The sequence below is a fragment of the Rhineura floridana genome, chromosome 5 (assembly GCF_030035675.1).
Source record: "Rhineura floridana isolate rRhiFlo1 chromosome 5, rRhiFlo1.hap2, whole genome shotgun sequence".
NCBI classification, from domain to species: Eukaryota; Metazoa; Chordata; class Lepidosauria; order Squamata; family Rhineuridae; genus Rhineura; species Rhineura floridana.
Genome location: NC_084484.1, coordinates 95696659 through 95716618, shown reverse-complemented (window position 1 = coordinate 95716618; position 19960 = coordinate 95696659). Strand labels below are relative to the sequence as shown.

The 19960-nt window shown below is 41.1% G+C and overlaps 1 protein-coding gene across 3 annotated transcripts in view; it reads left to right on the top strand.

The window, feature by feature from the left end:
• Positions 1 to 19960, top strand: part of ABCG1 (ATP binding cassette subfamily G member 1) — a 71006-nt gene that overhangs the window by 32548 nt on the left and 18498 nt on the right. For all 3 annotated transcript variants that reach the window (XM_061627566.1, XM_061627569.1, XM_061627568.1), the window contains exons 3-5: positions 8251 to 8368; positions 9081 to 9213; positions 17723 to 17773. In XM_061627566.1, the coding sequence (XP_061483550.1) occupies positions 8251 to 8368; positions 9081 to 9213; positions 17723 to 17773 (302 nt within the window). The remainder of the gene's footprint in view (positions 1 to 8250; positions 8369 to 9080; positions 9214 to 17722; positions 17774 to 19960) is intronic.

The following is a 19960-nucleotide window of genomic DNA, read 5'->3' as shown; positions in this document are numbered from 1 at the left end:
TGCAGCATCTAGCATAGCAGAGTACAATTGTTACAACAGTCAGAAAAGCCTTAAGTGCCCCTCCAAGACCCTCAACAAGTGGTCCATGGGGGAAAAAGTTTGAGAACCACTGGTCTAGTGTAAATGACAGGCAGGATTATTATTTCATTTCATCATCATTTCATCATCATTTCATCTTTTTATTTGTATGCCGCCTTTCCACATAAAATTGTGCTCAAGGCGGCTTACAGCAAGGTGAACAAAAATACATCTCAAAACAATTGCAAAAACAATTTCCTAATAACAAAAAATAATAAAACAGTGACATAACAAATATAATAAGCAAAAACAACTTTTCAACATTATGAACATAATAAAAAAATCTTTAAAAACAAAGAAGTAACCATTAACACCCCAAGCCCCTAAAGAAAACCATTTACTATATCTCCTACAAGACTTTTCATTGCTAATGAAGGGATGGGCAGAATTTCTGCCCTCCCCCCAAAACTATATGCAGTATTTGCAAGACCTTTTAGAAGCCCAAGAGAAATCAGCTATGTATGCATTAGGGTTACCAGGTCTCCGGTGTTTGGAGGTCTTCTCTGGGTCTCCAGGTGAGTCACTCAAATCTCTGGACTTTTAGCTTTTATTTTTTAAAAAATAAGTTCCTAGGTGGTCTGGTTCAAGAGACATACACCAAAATCTCAGGGCCCCCCAACTTCTGTTAGAAGTCGGCTGCTTTAATCCCCGACCTTTCAGGTTTTTAGCCAATAAGTGAAGTCAGAGTTGTGATTGATGAGAGATTTGGTGACCTCCAGGCAATAGCTAGAACTAGGGTTGCCAGGTTCAGGGCCTGAGACTGATCCTGTATCGTTAGGAGAAGAGAAAGTCAGCCAAGTGCAGGTGTTCTTGCAACCCTGTAACGGGAAAAACCACAAGGTGGAATTCTCCCTTCCCCCTGGACAACTTTTAAAGATACAGAAGACCTCTTGGTTGCCAAGCCCAGCCTCCATGAGGTCTTCTGTATCTTTAAAAGTTGTGAAGGGGGAAGGGAGAATTCCACCTTATGGTTTTTCCCATTACAGGGTTACAAGAACACCTGCATTTGGCTGACTTTCTCTTCTCCTAAAGATACAGGATCAGTCTCAAGCCCTGAACCTGGCAACCCTAGCTAGAACTCATTGCAAATCCTGAAAAGAAGTTTCCTTTTCCTGCTTGTGTGCACATCAAAAGTCTGAGTGAATCTATAACTTTCAGCAGCAGAAAGATTGTTTTTCTGTCTACAGTAATATAGCAGGAAGTCTAGAACGGAACATTACAGCAGGATCTTGGTAGGCATGCACAGTAAACAAATTCAGTTAAGATTTTAATAAAAGTGTGCATGCAGATTTTTTAAAAATTACTGCAAAAAATAGCATATTATAGATTTTATCTTTCAAATAATTTTTAACAAATTTGAAGAAATGTACATGCTGCAGCTTATAATGCCATTACAATATGTTAAAGGTAAAGGTGTCCCCGCACTTGTAGTGCGAGTCGTTCCCAACTCTTAGGGTGACGTCTTGCGACATTTACTAGGCAGACCATATATATGGGGTGGGATTGCCAGTTCCTTCCCCGGCCTTTCTTTACCCCCCAGCATATGCCGGGTACTCATTTTACCGACCATGGATGGATGGAAGGCTGAGTGGACCTTGACCCCTTTTACCGGAGATTCGACTTCCTCCTTCCGTTGGAATCAAACTCCGGCCGTGAGCAGAGCTTTCGGCTGTGTTACCGCCGCTTACCACTCTGCGCCACGGAGGATCAATGTGTTACTCCTTTTTAATTATGAGGAGACAAACAAGTTTAAATATTCCTGGGCTGTTGAAGAGGGCAGTTTATTTGTCTTTATTTGTCCTATTTTGAAAACCTTCCCAATATGGAGCTTTAATCCTATACTCACTTTTCTGGGAGTAGAGTTGCAATGCTAATCCTAAATACCTGGGAGTAAACCCCACTGAATTCAGTTGGACTTACTTTTGAGTAGACATGGTCAGGATTGTGCTGTAAATCAATGGGACTTTTAGTGAACATAGCAAAGGATTTTGTTGTAAATCTTTCTCTGCCCTTCCAATCTCCTTTTTTAAAAAGTAATTAATCAGTGCTTACTTAGGTGTCACTGCTTTTATTTGGTAGGAAACTAATACTGATTTTTTTGGAAAAAAATGTTCTGCAATGACCAACTGGTTTTGACAGTAACCTATTATATGGGGGGGGGTTACATCTCCAGTGTGTGTGTATATGGAATCTTTCCAACAACCCTGTGAGGTAGAGTTGGAAACTGAGGTAGCTCACAACAAGAAATAAATCCATTTAAAATCCAATAACCATAAAACAAGTATAAAACACTTGCAAAACAGCTTAAATAGGCATGATCTTGAATTTTGGTTGGGTGAGTAAACTTCCTTATGATTTGAGGTTGCAGTCCTATACACGCTTCCCTGTTTGAGTAAGCCCCATTGAATACATTGGGACTTGCTTCTGAGTAAACATGCATAGGATTGCACTATAAATATATTTACAGTTTGTATAAGTAATAAACATATTTGACATTCATGCTTATATAAATATTTCTTCATACTATGTCTTGATACGCATCTGATTTTACACCATGGTCGCAAATTATTATTTACAAATGATTATTTCTTCTACATTTTCAGTGTGCCCTTCTTCCTTGGGGGGGGTCATGGGCTCCCACTGTTGTTTTCACCCTGAGGGGCAGATTAGACTGAGATGGTGAATAGCCCATGGTTGCCCAGTAAACTCTGTAGCTGATTTCCATTTCAAAAATTAATTGAAATGATTTATGCTCAGGCAGTGTTTATGAAGTAATGCAGGTCCACATAATACATTTAAAGCCTACCCAACCCGCATTTAAAGCACATGACTTCACCCAAAGAATCCTGGGAAGTGAAGGTTACCCCTCACAGTTATAGTTCCCACCACCCTTAACAAACTGCAGTTCCCATGATTCTGTGGTGGGATTCATGTGCTTCAAATGTGTGTTGAATGTGCTTTAAATGAATGGTGTGGATCTGCCCCTAGGTATGCTCTGCATTCATTAGTGAATTGAAAAGCACAACTTTAAAAGATACCTGTTTAAACAGGGGAAGGGCTTTAGCTTAGTGGTAGGGCACATGCCTTGCATGCAAAGACCCAAAATTTAATCTCTGGAAAAAGCTGTTTGTATGGAAGCCTGGAGGGCCAATGCTAGGCCATATCATCAGTATTCAGCTAGATGGTACCACATGGCCTGAGTCAGTACAAGGCAGATTCCTTTGTTCCTAACAGAGGAAAGAGACCCAAGGGCCACAGTGACTCTGAAATTTATTTATGTATTTTACTTACAACACTTATATACCAGTTTATTGTAAAAAAAAAAAAACACCTCAAAGCAGTTTGCAGAAGGAATTAAAACCATAAAATTATTGGCAAAAACAGTTTAAAACAGCTATTTAAAATATTAATATTCAAAAAACCATTCAAAACCAACAATGAGTTAAAAACAGATAAAAAGCATAATAGTTTCTACATGCCGGGGTAGGCTTGCCTAAACAAAAATATGTTTTTAGCAGGTACCAAAAACAGTACAATGAAGGCACCTGCCTAATGTCAATAGGCAGGGAGTTCCAAAGTGCAAGTGCTGCCACACTAAAGCATTGATTTCTTACAAGAGCAGAACAAGTACTATATGGCACCTGTAACATGGAAAACACACCTTGAACTTCTGGCAGCAAATCGACAACCAGTACAGATTTCAGACCAGAGATATTATGTGTTGACAGGTCTCACCCATGTCAGCAATCGTGCCATAGTGTTCTGCACTAACTGCAGCCCCCGGGTCACATTGTGCTGCATGGGGATTTCTGGGACCTTGGCTGACTGGCTGCCATTTTTTTTGTTAGATACTCTGACTGGTTGTGGGTTCTGCCTTACTCATAGGAATCTTGTTGTGGTTGGTATGATTTGGCATTTCTTTTTCTATTTGCATTTAATTTACCTCTGATTCACTCCCTTACATCCATAGAAGCAACAACAGTGATTCCGTGTGCTCAGCTCAACCCCCTTGAACCCACTGATGATGCACCTTGTTGGTTGCATGATAGTTTGTTTCTTGCCCAGTAGTGGTAAAAAAGAATTAACATACTGGGAAGTATGGCTTCAATTGCTGCTGTTTCCAATCTACTGCCTGTGAAGATAGAGCAAACCATGTGTGTTTTCTCTCTGTCAATTATTACTCACTGGAATTGGGTTGCCTGTCAAAGTGGGTTTATAGCAGCCCGTAGGGTAGCAGGAAAGGGTAGAGAATCTTCTTAACTCTTATTCATTTCTCAAGCCTCTGTCTGCAGTTAAGGATCAAATCTAAAGAAGTTTGGAGCAGCCACGTTAAAAGGTAGGGGCAGGGCATTCCAGGCATGGGGTTGCCAACCTTGCTTTGATATGGATATATTTGCAGAGGATCCCTCGTCAAGCCTTAAAAATAGCACGATCCTAAGCATATCAACTCAGACGTAAGTCCTGTTGAGTTCTATGGGGCTTAGTCCCTTAGTAAGTGTGTTTAGAATGGCAGCTTTCACGTGCATCCATCTTTACTCCTGATTGCTTATCTAACATCTCCACAACACTGGGCTCCCTTCCTCCAACATTGGCCTTCTGGTGACTGGCCTGGCCTGAGGGCACTTTAACCCTTCTTGCCAGAAGCAAGTAGGCTAGATTAAATGTTCCCTACCCAATCTCCCTAAGCAGGTGAGAGGGAGTTATTCTGTCACTTTAGCGGGACCTGGGAACACCCTCATTTAGATGTCTATCTTAATTTCCAATCGGAGAAATGTTATTGTTTGAGTGGTATGCTCCAAGGAGCTGTGGTTGATGGTTAATGTATCATGCTTAATGACATCACTAGGGCCTGGCCTGTGACATTATCAGGGCTCGTCCCTGAAATCTCAGGGTATGAGATGCTTCTGATCTGACAATCCTAGTATGTATGTATATTTGTATGTATGAAATTCTTTTCGAAACACACTCTGGAGGCTATTTAGTGGTATTGATAATTTATGTGTTTGTTTACTTTAATAATTGATCTGCTGCTTTTCCACTACAAATTACTCGTGACCATGGAAAAAAGAAAACAATATGAGTAACTTAAAGAAAAAAGCATTTAAAATGACCTCACCATCAGTATGCTTTATTTACTTGTATGTATTCCTGGTTTTTTAGAGATGTTAAGACTTCGTTAGTTTGATTTTTTTTTTTTTTGTAAATTGTATTGTTTTTATTTGTATTTTGTATTTGTATTTTTTTGTGTGTAAGCTGCCTTGGGTTGTTAGTCTCTTAATGTTTTGATGTTTACATGTTCTGCTTTGTACATCGCTTAGAGTGGCTGACAATTCAGCCAGATAAGCGACTAATAAGTCGAATATTAAAATTAAACAGAACAGCTACAAGTATTTTTTTCCAAAAGAGCCAGTGTAATGTAGTGACTAGAGTATTGGACTAGGACTTGGGAGACCAGGCTTCAGTTCTGTTATGAAGCTCACTGGGTGACATTGGACCAGTCACTATCTCTCAGCTGAACCTACCTCACAGCACTGTTGTAAGGATAAAACGGGGAGGGAAGATCCATGTACACCACCTTGAGTTCCTTGGAAGAAAGGTGGGATATAAATGTAAAAATAAATAAGGTCAGAGTGTAATGGGACACAGACTTGGAATGATGATGATTAGAATGTATATACTTTCTTTCATTTCAAAAGAAATCTTCTGCCAACGTCGCTCTAGTCTCCGTCTCATTCGTTTCATCGCTGCCAGCTCCTTGGTAAACCAAGGGGCTGGTTTGGCTCCACTTCGTGAGAGGGGACGCTCAGGAGCGATCGTGTCCACCGCCCTGGCCATTTCCCCATTCCAGAGGTTAACCAGAGCTTCGACAGAATCGTCTGCCGAGGTGGCAGGAAAATCCCCAAGAGCCATCAGGAAACCATCCGGATCCATCAGCCTCCTGGGGCGGACCATCCTAATGGGTCCCCCACCCCTGCAGAGGTTCTGAGTCCCAGTGAGTCTAAACCCCACCAGGTAGTGATCTGTCCATGACAAAGGAACTACAGAAAGTTCCTCCGCACCAAGATCACCATCATCCCCTCCACACAGAAAACAAGGTCCAGGGTGTGGCCAGCAACATGAGTGGGGCCAGATACTACTTGGGACAGACCCATGGTTGTCATGGAGGCCATGAAGTCCTGAGCCACTCCCGAGGTCAATGAATGTTGAAGTAGGGAAAAACATAGCAGTTTATTTCCATGTATTAAGGTCTCAAATTAAGAAAGAACTTTGCTTTTCTTTAAGTAATGGAGTTGATTTAATAGACTAATAGTTGAGTGCAATATAAAGTGTGTGTTGTGAAAATAGGTCAGTAAGAGATTAATAAATTGTGTTTTCTAGCATGAGGACTGAAATCAAGCAGTTTACCAACTGGCTAGCACAAGGCTCACACTATTCAGCTTATCATGTGAAGTGGTTCCTCTCCTCGAGACCTGATCGCACAGCAGTAAGCAGGAAGATTTCAGGGTTCCTCCCTGCTCAGTTTAGGGATGCCCAGCAGAAAGATGTGTGTGCACAGCCTGTATTGATCAAGGGATTCTATCTCCATCAGATAGGTGGGAGACCAGCAAGACAACAACAGAGCATTCGCTATACAGAACACCACTGCATAGATGGCGATGGCGGCAGAAATAGTAGACAAAAACGCTTTGTTTGCTTTGCTCATTGCAATACAGCCCTTTATTGTACAGCCGTGAGAGTGGCTGTATACTATAGCCAGTGTGGATTTTTCACATTCCGCAGTGTTAACTTGAAAATACTCCCCATGCCATTCTGCTGCTTCCCATAAGCTCATTTTAAAACAAATCCTTACAAAACGTATAGTCCTGAACTCAGAAATGCTTACTTAACAACCCTCTACATTTTCATGGCGATACATGCAACAGTCAAAGAGAATCGAGAGTTCAAAGTGTAAAACAAGAAAGAAGAATCCAGATCCCTGTTGGACTTTTTTCTGTCAGTGGTCTCCTAATTTGTTGAAATTAATTAAAAATCAGCCATGTCCACAGAGTACCTGTAATGCTATTACTGACCTTCCCCCATATTCTGACCTTCATCTTCTACAGTATAAAAGTGAAAAAATGCATGGCTGATTTTTAATTAATTTAAGAAATTTAACATTGAACACTATTATAACATCGGGCATGCTCAGTAAGAAACAATTGTCAGTGTTCTAAAAGTAAGAACTCATTGTTGTTTGGCTTGGCTAATCAGGTGGCCACACCACACCAGACCTTTATTTCACTTTAGACAGTCATGGCTTCCCCCTAAGGATCCTGGGAAGTGTAGTTTGTGTAGGGTGCTGAGAGTTGTTAGGAGACTCCTATTCCCCTGACAGAGATCCAGTGCCCAGAGTGGTTTAACTGTCAGTCCCTCTTCTGGGAATGGTAGTTCTGTGAGGGGAACAGGGCCTCTCCTAGCAACTCTCAGTGTTCTGCAACAGAAAGACCCTAATTATTTGCGTCTCTAATATTTTGAATCCTTGATAAGGGATTATGAAGTGCACAGGGCTGGTATTTCACAGATAACCTGCCTCTACTTGGTTGACTTTTATAAGCAGTATGACCTTTCACCTGTTTCTAGAAAGAATAATGCATGTCATTGTGTTTTAGGGGCTCAGTAGCCTGAAATGCTAATTAACAAAATCCAGTTCTATAATTCATCATGTACCCCCCCCCTTTAAATAAACACTGCTGTTTTGTTTATGCTGTATACTGTGGGAAAGCAACAGTGTATAAGTTGCTTACTGTGGCTGGACCAATTGTGCTGTCCTGTGAAATACAGTAATGCCTGGATCCAAAATTCTATTTTTTGTTTTCTGCAGTTAAGCCATTTCTACCATGCTAGTGAAGTTGTCAGAAGAATTATTATGTGTTATTGCCCAGCATGCATCATTCTTCTTTGGAGGTGGAAATCTTTGACTACTTTCATTGTAAACCTTCTTTCACACTGGCAGCTAAATGCAGCTTGTAAAATATATTTGAGGCTATATCCTGACAAATAATTTACAATTAAGACTTTTCAGAATGCAGTTGGTATTTCGGGGGGTTGGACGTTCTTCAGATTCTAATCTGCTAGAATGGCTATAACGACATGGAGTGAACTTCTGAACAATTGCACAACCTTCTTTTACAGGTTTCAAGACCTTGTTGAAAGGAATTTCAGGAAAGTTCAGCAATGGAGAGCTTGTGGCTATTATGGGTCCTTCTGGAGCTGGGAAGTCAACACTCATGAACATCCTGGCAGGATACAGGTCAGTGATGGCAAAAGCTAATTTACACATTATAGCTTATAGATACGTATACCTAATTTTAAGCGTACAAATAAACATGTAATGCGTGAGATGACAGATATGTGCTTGTAAGCACATGTAGTAAACAAGTTATTTAGAGAGCGAAGCCTGGCTGCACCTCCTTGTCATGTTTACTCCCTCATAAACATGGATTTGGCCTAAGTTTGGTTGTCATTCTTAAGCAAGTAATTTTGCTCTATATTGATGAAAGTTTTGTGTGGGTTTTTTTTCCACATTCTTAATTATGTATCAGCAACACTGTTGCACAAACCTGCTGCTGCAGATTTGAATTCCCTAATTAAAATTCTACATTAAAGACAAACGTTTTGATAAAAGAAATATTTTCACTTGTGATGCTGCATGACTGAGAGAACTCCAGAAATGTAACAGTAAATATGATGCCACCTGTTCCGAGGGCTGTTTGCTCATTGCAATTTTGTGAATAAAGTACTTTTCTACAATCTCATGATTTCCAAAACAGCCGTGGGACTGTTGGTAAGTCAGATGAGTTGAGTGAGATCATTTTACGCATCATGTTTGCTTACATATGAAGAAACGGGTTTACTTACATATCTGCAAAAAATGTAGTGTGCAAGCCAGCCCTTAGTTTCGTCTGCCCTAAAACTTGGAACAGAAACTTTCATCCTGTTTTTCTTTTCTTGACCAATTTCAGAGAGACTGGGATGAAGGGAGAGATTCTCATCAATGGACAACCCCGTGATCTGCGTTCTTTCCGCAAAGTGTCCTGTTACATAATGCAAGATGACATGCTTCTCCCACATCTTACTGTCCAAGAAGCCATGATGGTAATTCCAATATATACAACCTCAACTTCACCGTGACTGTGGCCTCAAGACTGCTTCATCCTTTATAAGACAATCCTATATGCTTACACAAACATACCCCGTATTACAAGCACAATTGCTGTAAAAAGTGTAAAGTAGTCTTGCACTGGAGACTTGCCTTAAATATTCACTAATAGGCAAAAACCCTTGTGGTTTAAGAATGTACCTATAGCCAACAGATATTTCTATCAAACTTTAAAAAGCAAGGAAATTGGGAAGCTATAGTGAATGCACCAGCAGAGGAGGAGACCTGAACTCCTCTCTGAGATATTGTACTGCCCTACAAATTTGTCAAAGTGCGAACACAATTTGGGTTGGTATTTCACAGTCCAACCCACTTCCTGTGCAGCGTGGAAGAATATGGTAATATGTGCCTCTGAGCATATGGTGAGTTGTGGCAACACCTGCCATCTCCAGAGATGGAGAATTACATTTTTGTATGTTTGTTGGTGTTCTTCTTACTTTGCTTCTTTTCTGTGTTACTACTGTTTCTACAGAGAATCTAACCTAGAAAATTATTTCTCAATTTATTCATCCTAGAAATCTGTGTCAAATTTATTTTTATTAATTTCAAAGCCTTTTTGTTGGTCAATGTCATATGATGGTGAAGACAGCCTTTTGTGTTTCAAACTGGAGGTTATGCTCTGTTTCTATTTTGGGCACATTAACAGTTGAATCTGAAACTGCAGTTTGATGTAAAATCAGACTGATTACAATATGTTGCTACTTAATCAATGACTCTAGTTGTTGGAAAAAAACAAACTTGGCCTGCCCAAGATGCATGTTTTCAGCCTGCTATGCTTAAACTACTCCACTTAAGGAAAGGTGGGCATGGTCAATTAAAAACATAGAGAACACCTAGAATTTTGCTAGAATACATTTCACCTCCCGCTGTTTGATCTTGTGCAAACTGACACGCTTATCATGTCCATTGGAAACTATTCTGTAGAACAGTCAGTGCCATTATTCCACAATTGTTTCTGGAGTTTTTTTAGCGTTGTAAAGTGTTGCTGTACTTCACATATTCACAGAAACAGAAGTAAAAGAGAATGATTTACCATAGGATACTTCATTAAAATTGCAAAGTAAATCAAGCATATTTAATGTGACTATCTGAACGATATCAACTGTTTTAATATTGTTGCTTCCTCCCTGCTAAAACAAGATCAGCACAGCACATGTCTTATTTCTGTTATTTGGGCTGACTGCAGGTGTTGCCACCACTCACCATATGCTCAGAGGCACATTACCAAATTCTTCCAAGCTCCACAGGAAATGACCCACAATATAGCTTAAAACTATATGAGCTCATAATTGCAAAACTCAGTCCACGAATTGAAGATCTTACTATGGCATCAGTCTCCCCCTATCCCAAGACCTGGTATGATAAAGAGTGTAGGATGGCTAAGAAACAATTGACTAAGCAAATTAAATTATTTAGATCTAATAACCATCCGGTCATTTTTCATCAGCTAATCATGAAAAGAAGAGGTTATAAATCTCTTCTCAAGAATAAGAAACAATCTTTTTACCAGGAAAATTGGAGGGCGCTGGCAAAAGCTGCCCAGAAGGGGAATGAGATAGAATTCTGGAAAATGTTACAGGGGAACCCAAAACCAGCAAACTATATAGCCTCCCTCCCCATAATGGAGGAGGAGTGGGAAGCTTATTTTAGTTCGATTTTTGGATATTTCCTGTCAAATTCGGCCTGTACTTCTGAGAAGCCGGTTGATCTTCCATCTTGGCCTCCGGTTACTATCGAAGATATTGAGGGGTTAGTGTCCTCCCTGAGAGCAGGAAAAGCCCCCGGAGAGGATTTGCTCCCTCCTGACTTTTTTATTCAAAATACATCTTGGTGGGCGCCTCTTCTTGCCACTCTTTTTACTTACATAAACAATACTGGAGTGATTCCACAAGGCTGGTTAACCAGCATAGTGGTCCCGATATTTAAATCGGGAGACCCTACTAAGCCAGCAAACTATCGACCCATAAGTTTGTTAAACGTATCGTTGAAGCTGTATAGTCGTTTGTTGCTGAACAAATTAAAGGAGTGGGATGAGATAGAGTCAATAATACATGATGAACAAGCTGGGTTCAGACCCAAAAAATGCACAATCGACCAGGCATTTATACTACATCATTTAATAAGGAAAACTAAATCCAAAGTCTTCTCATCCTTATATATGGCCTTTGTAGATTTTTCAGCGGCTTTTGACTCTGTTGACCGAGAGCTGCTGTGGCAAAAATTGGCTTTGACAAACATAGATCGAAGATTGCTCTGGTTGATTAGAGCTTTATATCAAACTAATGCCATCCAAGTCCGCCTAGGAAATAAAGGTACCCTGTCTGCTAAAATCCCAGTGTACAAAGGAGTCAAGCAAGGGTGCTTATTGGCTCCCTTTCTTTTTATTTTTTTTATAAATGATTTAGTCGATACATTATCATCTCCTTTTTTTCCTCCTTCTATTGGCGCGGTAAAAATTTCTATTCTGCTATATGCAGATGATGTAGTTCTATGCTCTCTAACAAAAATTGGACTCAAACGCTTGCTCCACAAATTGGAGGAGTATTGTCAGTCGCAGAAACTTAAGATCAATCATACTAAAACCAAAATTATGGTATGTGGTAAAGCCAGGAAAGTAAAGAATAATTGGTCACTAAATGGGATCCCTATTGACCAGGTATCTTCTTTTAAATACCTGGGTATTTTTTTTGTCTAACAACCTATCCTGGACCCCTCAGCTAAAAGCAGTGACCTTAGCTGGAACATGCGTCCTAGGCTTAGCAAAAAGGTTTTTCTTTACCAAAGGGGGTCAACTTGTTACGCCAATGATAAAAATTTTAACAACTAAATTTGTCCCCAAAATTTTATATGGTGCAGAATTATGGGGATTGGCAGCAGGAACTAAATTGGAGTCAATTCAGAACGCTTTTATGAGGTTGGTGCTAGGTCTTCCCCCGGGGACTCCGTCAGCACATCTTAGAGCTGAGCTGGGATTACCCTCAGTCACGGCAAGAATTGATCTAACTTACTTACGATATTGGATCCGAATCTTGAACAGCGAAGATTCAACCTTGGTTAAGAAATGTTGGTATGATCAAATGCTGCGGGAAGGGTGGGCCATGGAATGCCAGTCACTATTCTCCAAATATGATCTTTCCCCAGCTAAATTATTGGAACTAAGCAAAGCAGCACTTACCAACTGGGTTTATGATTATGATGCTGCTCAGGACCGTGCGTCCATAGTGTTGGCCCTGTTCTCAACCTGGTTCCCATATATTAAACTGAATCATATGGCAGCAAAGTACCTAGAAGTACTTGATAGAGCACCAATCAGAAAAGCTTTTACTGCATTACGGTACCAAGTAATGCCCACAGCCTATCTTGATGGCCGTTATCATGGCATACCAGTGACTCAGCGTCTCTGTATCTACGGCTGCGATGCAGTTGAGGAGATCGTGCACTACTTACTCCATTGTCCACTCTACGACGATCCCAGGAGGAAATTTTTATCTCGGTTTTTAGATATTTTAGTACATAGTTCAGATAGTGAGAAGGTAATCAACCTTTTAATGGATAATTTCGATTCAGTGACCCGCGCAGTCGCCAATTTTGCATTGGCTGCACAAAAACTGAAGATGCCTTTGTGAAACGAATCATATCTTGAAAAGACCTTCCTTATTTTTACATTTGTTTAGCTGTCTAAACCAACTATAGGTTTTGTGTATATATGTATGTATATGTATGTTTGGTTGCACATGGCCTATGGCTAAGCTTGCAATAAAGTATTCTATTCTATTCTTGGTGCACAGGAAATGGATTGGACTGAAAGACCAACCCAAATTGTGTTTGCATTTTTACAAATGTGTAGGGCTGTACAATATCTCGGAAAGGAGGTCAGGTCTCCTGCTCCCCTGGTGCATTCACTATAGCTGCCTAATTTCCCAGCTTTTAAAAATTGGATAAAAATATCTGTTGGCTATAGGTACATTCTTAAACCGCAAGGTTTTTTTTTACTATTAGTGAATTTCCCTGCTTTTTAGTCCGGGAGGTAAGAAATGGGATCATGTGCAAGTTTGCTGAGAATGAATTCATCATTTACATGCTTATTGAGTTCAGTGGGATTTACTCCCCGGCAATTTGCTTAGGATAGGTAAAACTGACCACAGGATGGGGAGGGCAGCAGGCAGCAGGGGGAGGATAGGTTTGTTCATTTGCATGTTTATTGAGTTCAGTGAGATTTACTCCCATGCAATCATGCTTAGGATAGATAAAACTGACCATGGGGAGGGAAGCCTGGAGTGGGCAGGGGAGGAGGAAGAAGGGGGGAGGAGAGGAAGGAGGGAGGAGGGAGGGAGAGAGAAGAGAGGGGAAGGAGGGGAAAGGCAGGTCTGATCACTTGCATGCTTATTGAGTCCAATGGGATTTACTTCCGTGCAATCATGCTTAGGATAGGTGAAACTGACCTGGGGGAAAGGCAGGGGAAGGAGGAGGGTGGGGAGGAGAGGAGATTGGGTGGATGGTCATTGGGCAGAGGGGAAGCCTCTTTGCTTTCCAAAAGGAAAACATTGTGAACAGTATCATTCTTTTTCAGCGTTTCTCCCACCTTTTTATTCTACAGCAGGCACATGTAGCCTCCCACCCATACTTAAACCAAAGCTGTCCCAGGCCACATCCACACCAGACTGTTATTTCACTTTAGGCAGTCATGGCTTCTCCCAAAGAATCCTGGGAAGTGTAGTTAGTGAAGGGTGCTGAGAGTTGCTAGGAGATGCCCTGTTCCACTCACAGAGCTTTCAGAGTGGCTGACTGTTAAACCAGTCTGGCCACTGGAGCTCTGTCAGGTGAATGGAAGTCATCTCTCAGCACCCTTCACAAACTACACTTCCCAGAATTCCTTGGGGGAAGCCATGACTGTCTAAAGTGAAATAAAGGTCTGGTGTGGGTGTGGCCCCCTGATTAGGCAAGCCCAGCAGCTGTGAGTGGCTTTTAGAACACTGACAGTTGGTTCTTAGTGAGCATGCCTGACATTATCATTGAGTTCAATGCTAAATTTCTTAAATTAATTAAAAATCAGCCAGGCATTTCTTTTAACTTTTAAACTGCAGAAGATGAGTATGGGTCAGAGTATGGGGCAAGGTCAGTAATAGGATTACAAGTACTCTGTGAACATGTCTGATTTTTAATTAATTTCAACAGATTATGAGAACTCTGACAGAAAAAAGTCCAAAAGGGGTCTGGTTTTTTCTCTCTCTTTTTACACTTTGAACTCTCGATTCTCTCTGACTGTTTTGTGTATCACCATGAAAATGTAGAGGGTTGTTAAGTAAGCATTTCTGAGTTCAGGACTATAAGTTTTGTAAGGTTTTGTTTTGAAATGAACTTATGGGAAGCATCAGAATGGCATGGGGAGTATTTTCAATTTAACATTGCGGAATGCGAAAAATCCATGCTGACTAGTATACAGCCACTCTCATGGCTGTATAATCAAAGGGGAACAGTGTTCCATTTGTTTTCTTATAGAACTTCTAAACTACCCTTCATCTAAATAAATTCCAGAGTGGTTTACAAACATAAAATAAGCAATAAATAAAGCACAGATAGAATGATGAAACCTAGAACAAAACTAACCAGGGTGGTTTACAATCATTAAATAAACAATTAATGAAGCACAATTAAAATTTTAAAACCTGGAATGAAAGACCCCAATCAAAATGTCTCCAAAAACCTCACAAACAGTAAAACAATAAAATAGCTGCCTTTCATAAAACAAAACAAAACAAACAAAAAAGCCTAGGACTTCGGAGGAATTTAATTGGATTGTCCAAAAGCCTGGGTAAACAAATGTGTCATATCCTGGCACCAGAAGCCCAGTAATGTAGTGGCTGTCTGCACCTGCAGGATGACCGCTACAGTGACTAGAGGACTATAGTCTGGGCACCACTACAGAGGAGGCCCTATCCCTTGTGACCACACAGCGAGCCATCCCCTCCCCACTCTGGCAGGACAGTGAGAAGCCGCCCCCCCACCGCCAATCTCAGTTTATGGAGAAGATTCAGTAGCGGATTTGTGAACAACAATAATTAGACATTTCTATTTCCTTTTTTAAAAGAGTTTCAGTTCCTAAGTCTTTATTGTTTAAGGGGTAATTCATCCATTACTTTCCTCCCTAGGCTCTGCAAATCTGTGGGCCACTCACTTGCATACAGGACATAAAACTCTAATGTATGAAGCGAAAGAACATGAATCTGTTACTCCAATGTGTGTAGGAAGTGTGGGCTTCATGTATAGAAGGGCCTGTTGTGTCAGTGGCAAGGCTTTGAAATAACAAAATAACAGCCTGATGCTTCTAACTAAGGCTTACCTTTCTGAGATTTTATTTTAAATTATGTCCAAGTCTGGTCCATGTTCATCCTTCCCTGTGCCCCTCCCCCCCTCTCTCTCCCTCCCTCCCTCCCTCTCCCTCCATGAATATTTAATAGGGATGGGTTGTCTAGGTGGCCAGCCTAACATGTCTATCTTGGGAAATGACCAAAATATAGCTTCTTTGCCTCTTCTTTCACTTGCCTATAAACAAGACTGCGTGCTCCATGAACAAGTGCTTGCAAAGCCCACCATCTTTTGGCCTGACGCCAGGGAGGCTGATTTGAACTGACACGTCTAAAAATATCTGTCCTCCAGGCTTCTGTGAAATCATCCTGGCACTTTTGTGGAGACCTGCAGAGCCTTGGGTTACAGGGTCAACTGCTTTGGAATTGCGTGGCCTATTATGGGAAACAGGGTCAAACCAAAACTGCTCATTTTCTATTTATTAAATTTATCATTATACTTTGGGAAATATGGTTTTCCTAGCTCATTTATTTGAACAATATGCAAACATACCTTTAAGTTCTAAAGATTCAGAGTGGTTTTTTAATTACAACTGTCCAAATGAACCATTTGCTGGATTTGTGGCAAGTTCTAATGTTGGGACTATAGCTGATCTATGCCCAGCCTGAAATAACTGAGCAAGAGTCTTATATGGGGGCAAGGCAAAATGCCACATTTATTGGACACAATTCAGAAATCAAACTTGGAGAGCCCTCATACATCCTCTCCCTCCCACCCCCACGCTGTTCAGGAATATTTACCAAGGATAGGTGTTGTGGCAGCAAGGTGGTCAGCCTAGCAGGAAAAGTGATGGACGGGTGGAGCTGGGCACAGTGGAAGCTTCCACTTCTCCTGGGGTGCAGATGTCTTGTCCCTCTGACTCTGTCCCTCTGGTGTTCTTATACTTTTTCTGCCCCTGGTATTGAGCAGTTGGTCATCTCAGCCTCTTCCTGTGTTCACTTTGTACTTTCCAAGGTTCTCTGCAGGCTGATTGGCATCATGACAGGCTGATGGGCATCATAACTGCAGGGAACATTGACATTATCAGCATGTTGATTGTTCTTTCTCGGGGACGCTGCCCCTGAAATGTTGTTTCCTTCTGTCATGCTTCTGGAATTTCTGTTTGGCCTGTGATTTCCGAGGACTGTAGCTCTTATCAGTGATAGCTTTATGATGGTGCTGCAGAGTTCTAACATCCTGTTCATTCTGCAGTTCACCATAATTGAGCTGTATTGTCCATACAGGCATACAAACTGTATGCATGTAGGCTGTTTATGCAGGTCCCTGTCTGTTGTGCATAAAGACTATGTGTATGCCTCTAAATACCAGTTGCTGGGAATTAGCAAGTGGGGAGAGTGCTATTGCACTCAGGTCCTTCTTACGGGCTTCCCATAGGCATCTATGTGAGAACAGGATGCTGGATGCAGGATCCAGCAGACTCTTCTTACGTTCTTATGTCCAGATACTTGTGCATTATTTGGTCATTGTGTGTTATGAAAGTTATTCATTGACTCAAAAAAGAGAAAGATCAGAACTCTGAATCTTCCTGGTTCTCAGAAAGACAGGGAAATTGCAGAGATCTCCTACTGAGTAAAAATATGAATTTCACCCCACATTTAAATATGATGGGTTCATGTTAGAAGTTTACATGAGTAAGCACCTTATCTTTACATAGCGAGTGAAGCTGGCCCAATCACAATCTGAAAGGATGAACATGGTTGATGGGAGGTGTATATAATTTGTTCTCCTTTCTCATCAAACTGATCTTCAATAATACTCAAGTAAGGGCGGGCTGTGCCACTTGCCTCTTCTGAGCATGCCAATCAGATACATTGGGCGTTTAGGAGCCAGGGATTAGTAAGGGGTATTTTTGTAGTGTGTTATTGCTTTGTTGGTTTTTTTTAAAAAAAGTTTTGAAAATGTAATGTAATAGTACAAATTTGTACTACAAATTTCTGAGATGACTCCTATTTTGAAGACCCTCCACATATGTTTCAAATTCCATTTTAGAGGAAATCTGATGATAGTGTAGCTTCAGAGCATAACTGTGTCCTCAGAGATGAATGTTCCTAACTGATCATAGTCATCCTAATATTTCAGGTATCTGCTCATCTGAAACTTCAAGAAAAAGATGAAGGCAGGAGGGAAATGGTATGTATTCATGAAATAGATATGACACAGATGGAATAAAAATGTAAGATCAAGCTAAAAATCGGTACAAGAAAGGAGGAAATATTGGTACTGCACTCAATATATGAGAAATAAATGCATTTAGAAGATAAGAATAGGATTTTTGTACATTTTGTTTTTGCCAGATTAAAGACATGCTTATTTAAAAGGACTTCCAGATGCTTGTGTACATATTATTTATGGAATCAGCAGTTGATAGGTTAAGGTTACTAAATACAAGAATAAAAGAGGAAAGAAAAATATGCTTAAAGTACTCACAGAAATGTTCAGTCAATTATAGGGATGCTTCATTTAACAATTGGATGTTGTAATCTTAGACTAGATTTGCAACTTAACTTTTGATCTTCAATAGATGACGTAAATGTTTATTTGATGTATGTGATTAAAAAGCCATTCATTGCTGCAGAAAGTGTATCAGCACAATAATAAATAATGAGTTAAAAGCATTGGATTGATAAAAGGTCTCTTTTTTTTTTTAAAAAGAGTGATTTCAAGGGGACCTTTTTGATAAAATTGGAGTTTAACAGTGCACCCCAAAGGAAGTTAGGAAAGGAAGTTCAGGATAGAATTGCCACCTTAAGTGATTCTCCCCCATCTCATTTAAGAAGGGCAAAGCAATCCCAACTTGAAGGAAGCTGGCATAAGTGGTACTAGCACAAAGAAGCCAGTGTAAAGTTCTGTCGCATCCAATTGCCTTTCAGGAGCCTCTCAGTTGGCTGAATGCTGGCTCAGCCAGGAGTGTGCACAGACCAGAAAGTAAAAGCCCGTTCTCCAAAATAACCCTACTAGGGAGTCAGCCCTCTCCATTGACTTCTATTATATTTATTTTCTTAAACTGACCTTTTTCCTGGCATAACTTTTTCCTGGATTGGGACATATAGGAGTGCTCTGAACGCGAGTTGGATGTGGCCTAAGTCCCCTCACCTCAGCCCTTCCCCCAACACGATCCTGGAATGCCCCTCTTTGGGCTTCACTTACACAGCTCTAGGCTGAGGCAGGCTGAAGGACTTATACTAATGTAGCCCAGCTGAGCCAGGACTCAGCTGAAGATCTGCCACATCCAACTACCCTCAGCCTGGCGTAAATGCATATTGGATTGTACCCTAAGTCAACCTGGGGAAAGAGGATAATGAGGAAAAAGTGCAGTGAAAAACAAAGTCAATTTTATCAAAAAGTTAACTCTTGAGAATGGGTGGAGGACGTCTTTCAGCCCAAAGGCCTCATTCCCTTATGGGCAAACTTCCAAGAGCTACACACTGGTGGTCGGTGTGGCCAAACACATACCACTCTTGATCCTCTACCAGGCAAGCAAAAGGTATTGTCTCAAAGAGACATTGTGGCCAGGTAAAATCATTAGAGGAGGGCACAGAGCAAGGTCAGTGAGGAGTGTGGCCTGAGGGAGAGAGGCATGGTCATGGTGGGGGAGAGGCATGGCAGAATCTGGATAAGACTAGTGGGGAAAACATTTTGCCCCAAGGCCTGAGGCTTCCCATCCCGGCTTTAAAATAGGAGCTATTTATCTGTGTTCTGCTTCCTAGACAGAAAGTATTCTTCCTCTCCAAGGTGGGTAAAATCACCCCAGAATATGGTAAAGTCCCCAATCTTGGGGCCTAACATTTATGTTGTACAGCAAAAATAAGGAACCTTTCTGACTCAGCGAGCCAAATCTTTATCTCCTCCCCCTCATTCTGTGGGCCATCTTTGACAGATGAGTGCAGGACTGAACTCTCCACACATCAGCGAATGGATGTGGGGGGATCAAACCTGCTTTCTGCAGGGATCTGCTCTATGTGCAGCCAATCCATCCATGTCTCTACCTGCCCCACATTTGCCATCACATATGATATCACAGAATCATAGAATAATAGAGTTGGAAGGGGCCTATAAGGCCATCAAGTCCAACCCCCTGCTCTGTGCAGGAGTCCAAATCAAAGCATTCCTGACAGATGGCTGTCCAGCTGCCTCTTGAATGCCTCCATATCATGTGTGGGACAGGTAAGTATGGTTTTTGGAAAACAGCCTTCTTGGAAGGCCTGGTGGGCCTAATTTGGCTCGCAAGCTGGAGGCTCTCCACCCCTGTTGTACAGAGTTGAATATGAACAGTGCCTGCAGAAACTGTTTGGAATACTGTGTTGTTCCTCATTCCAG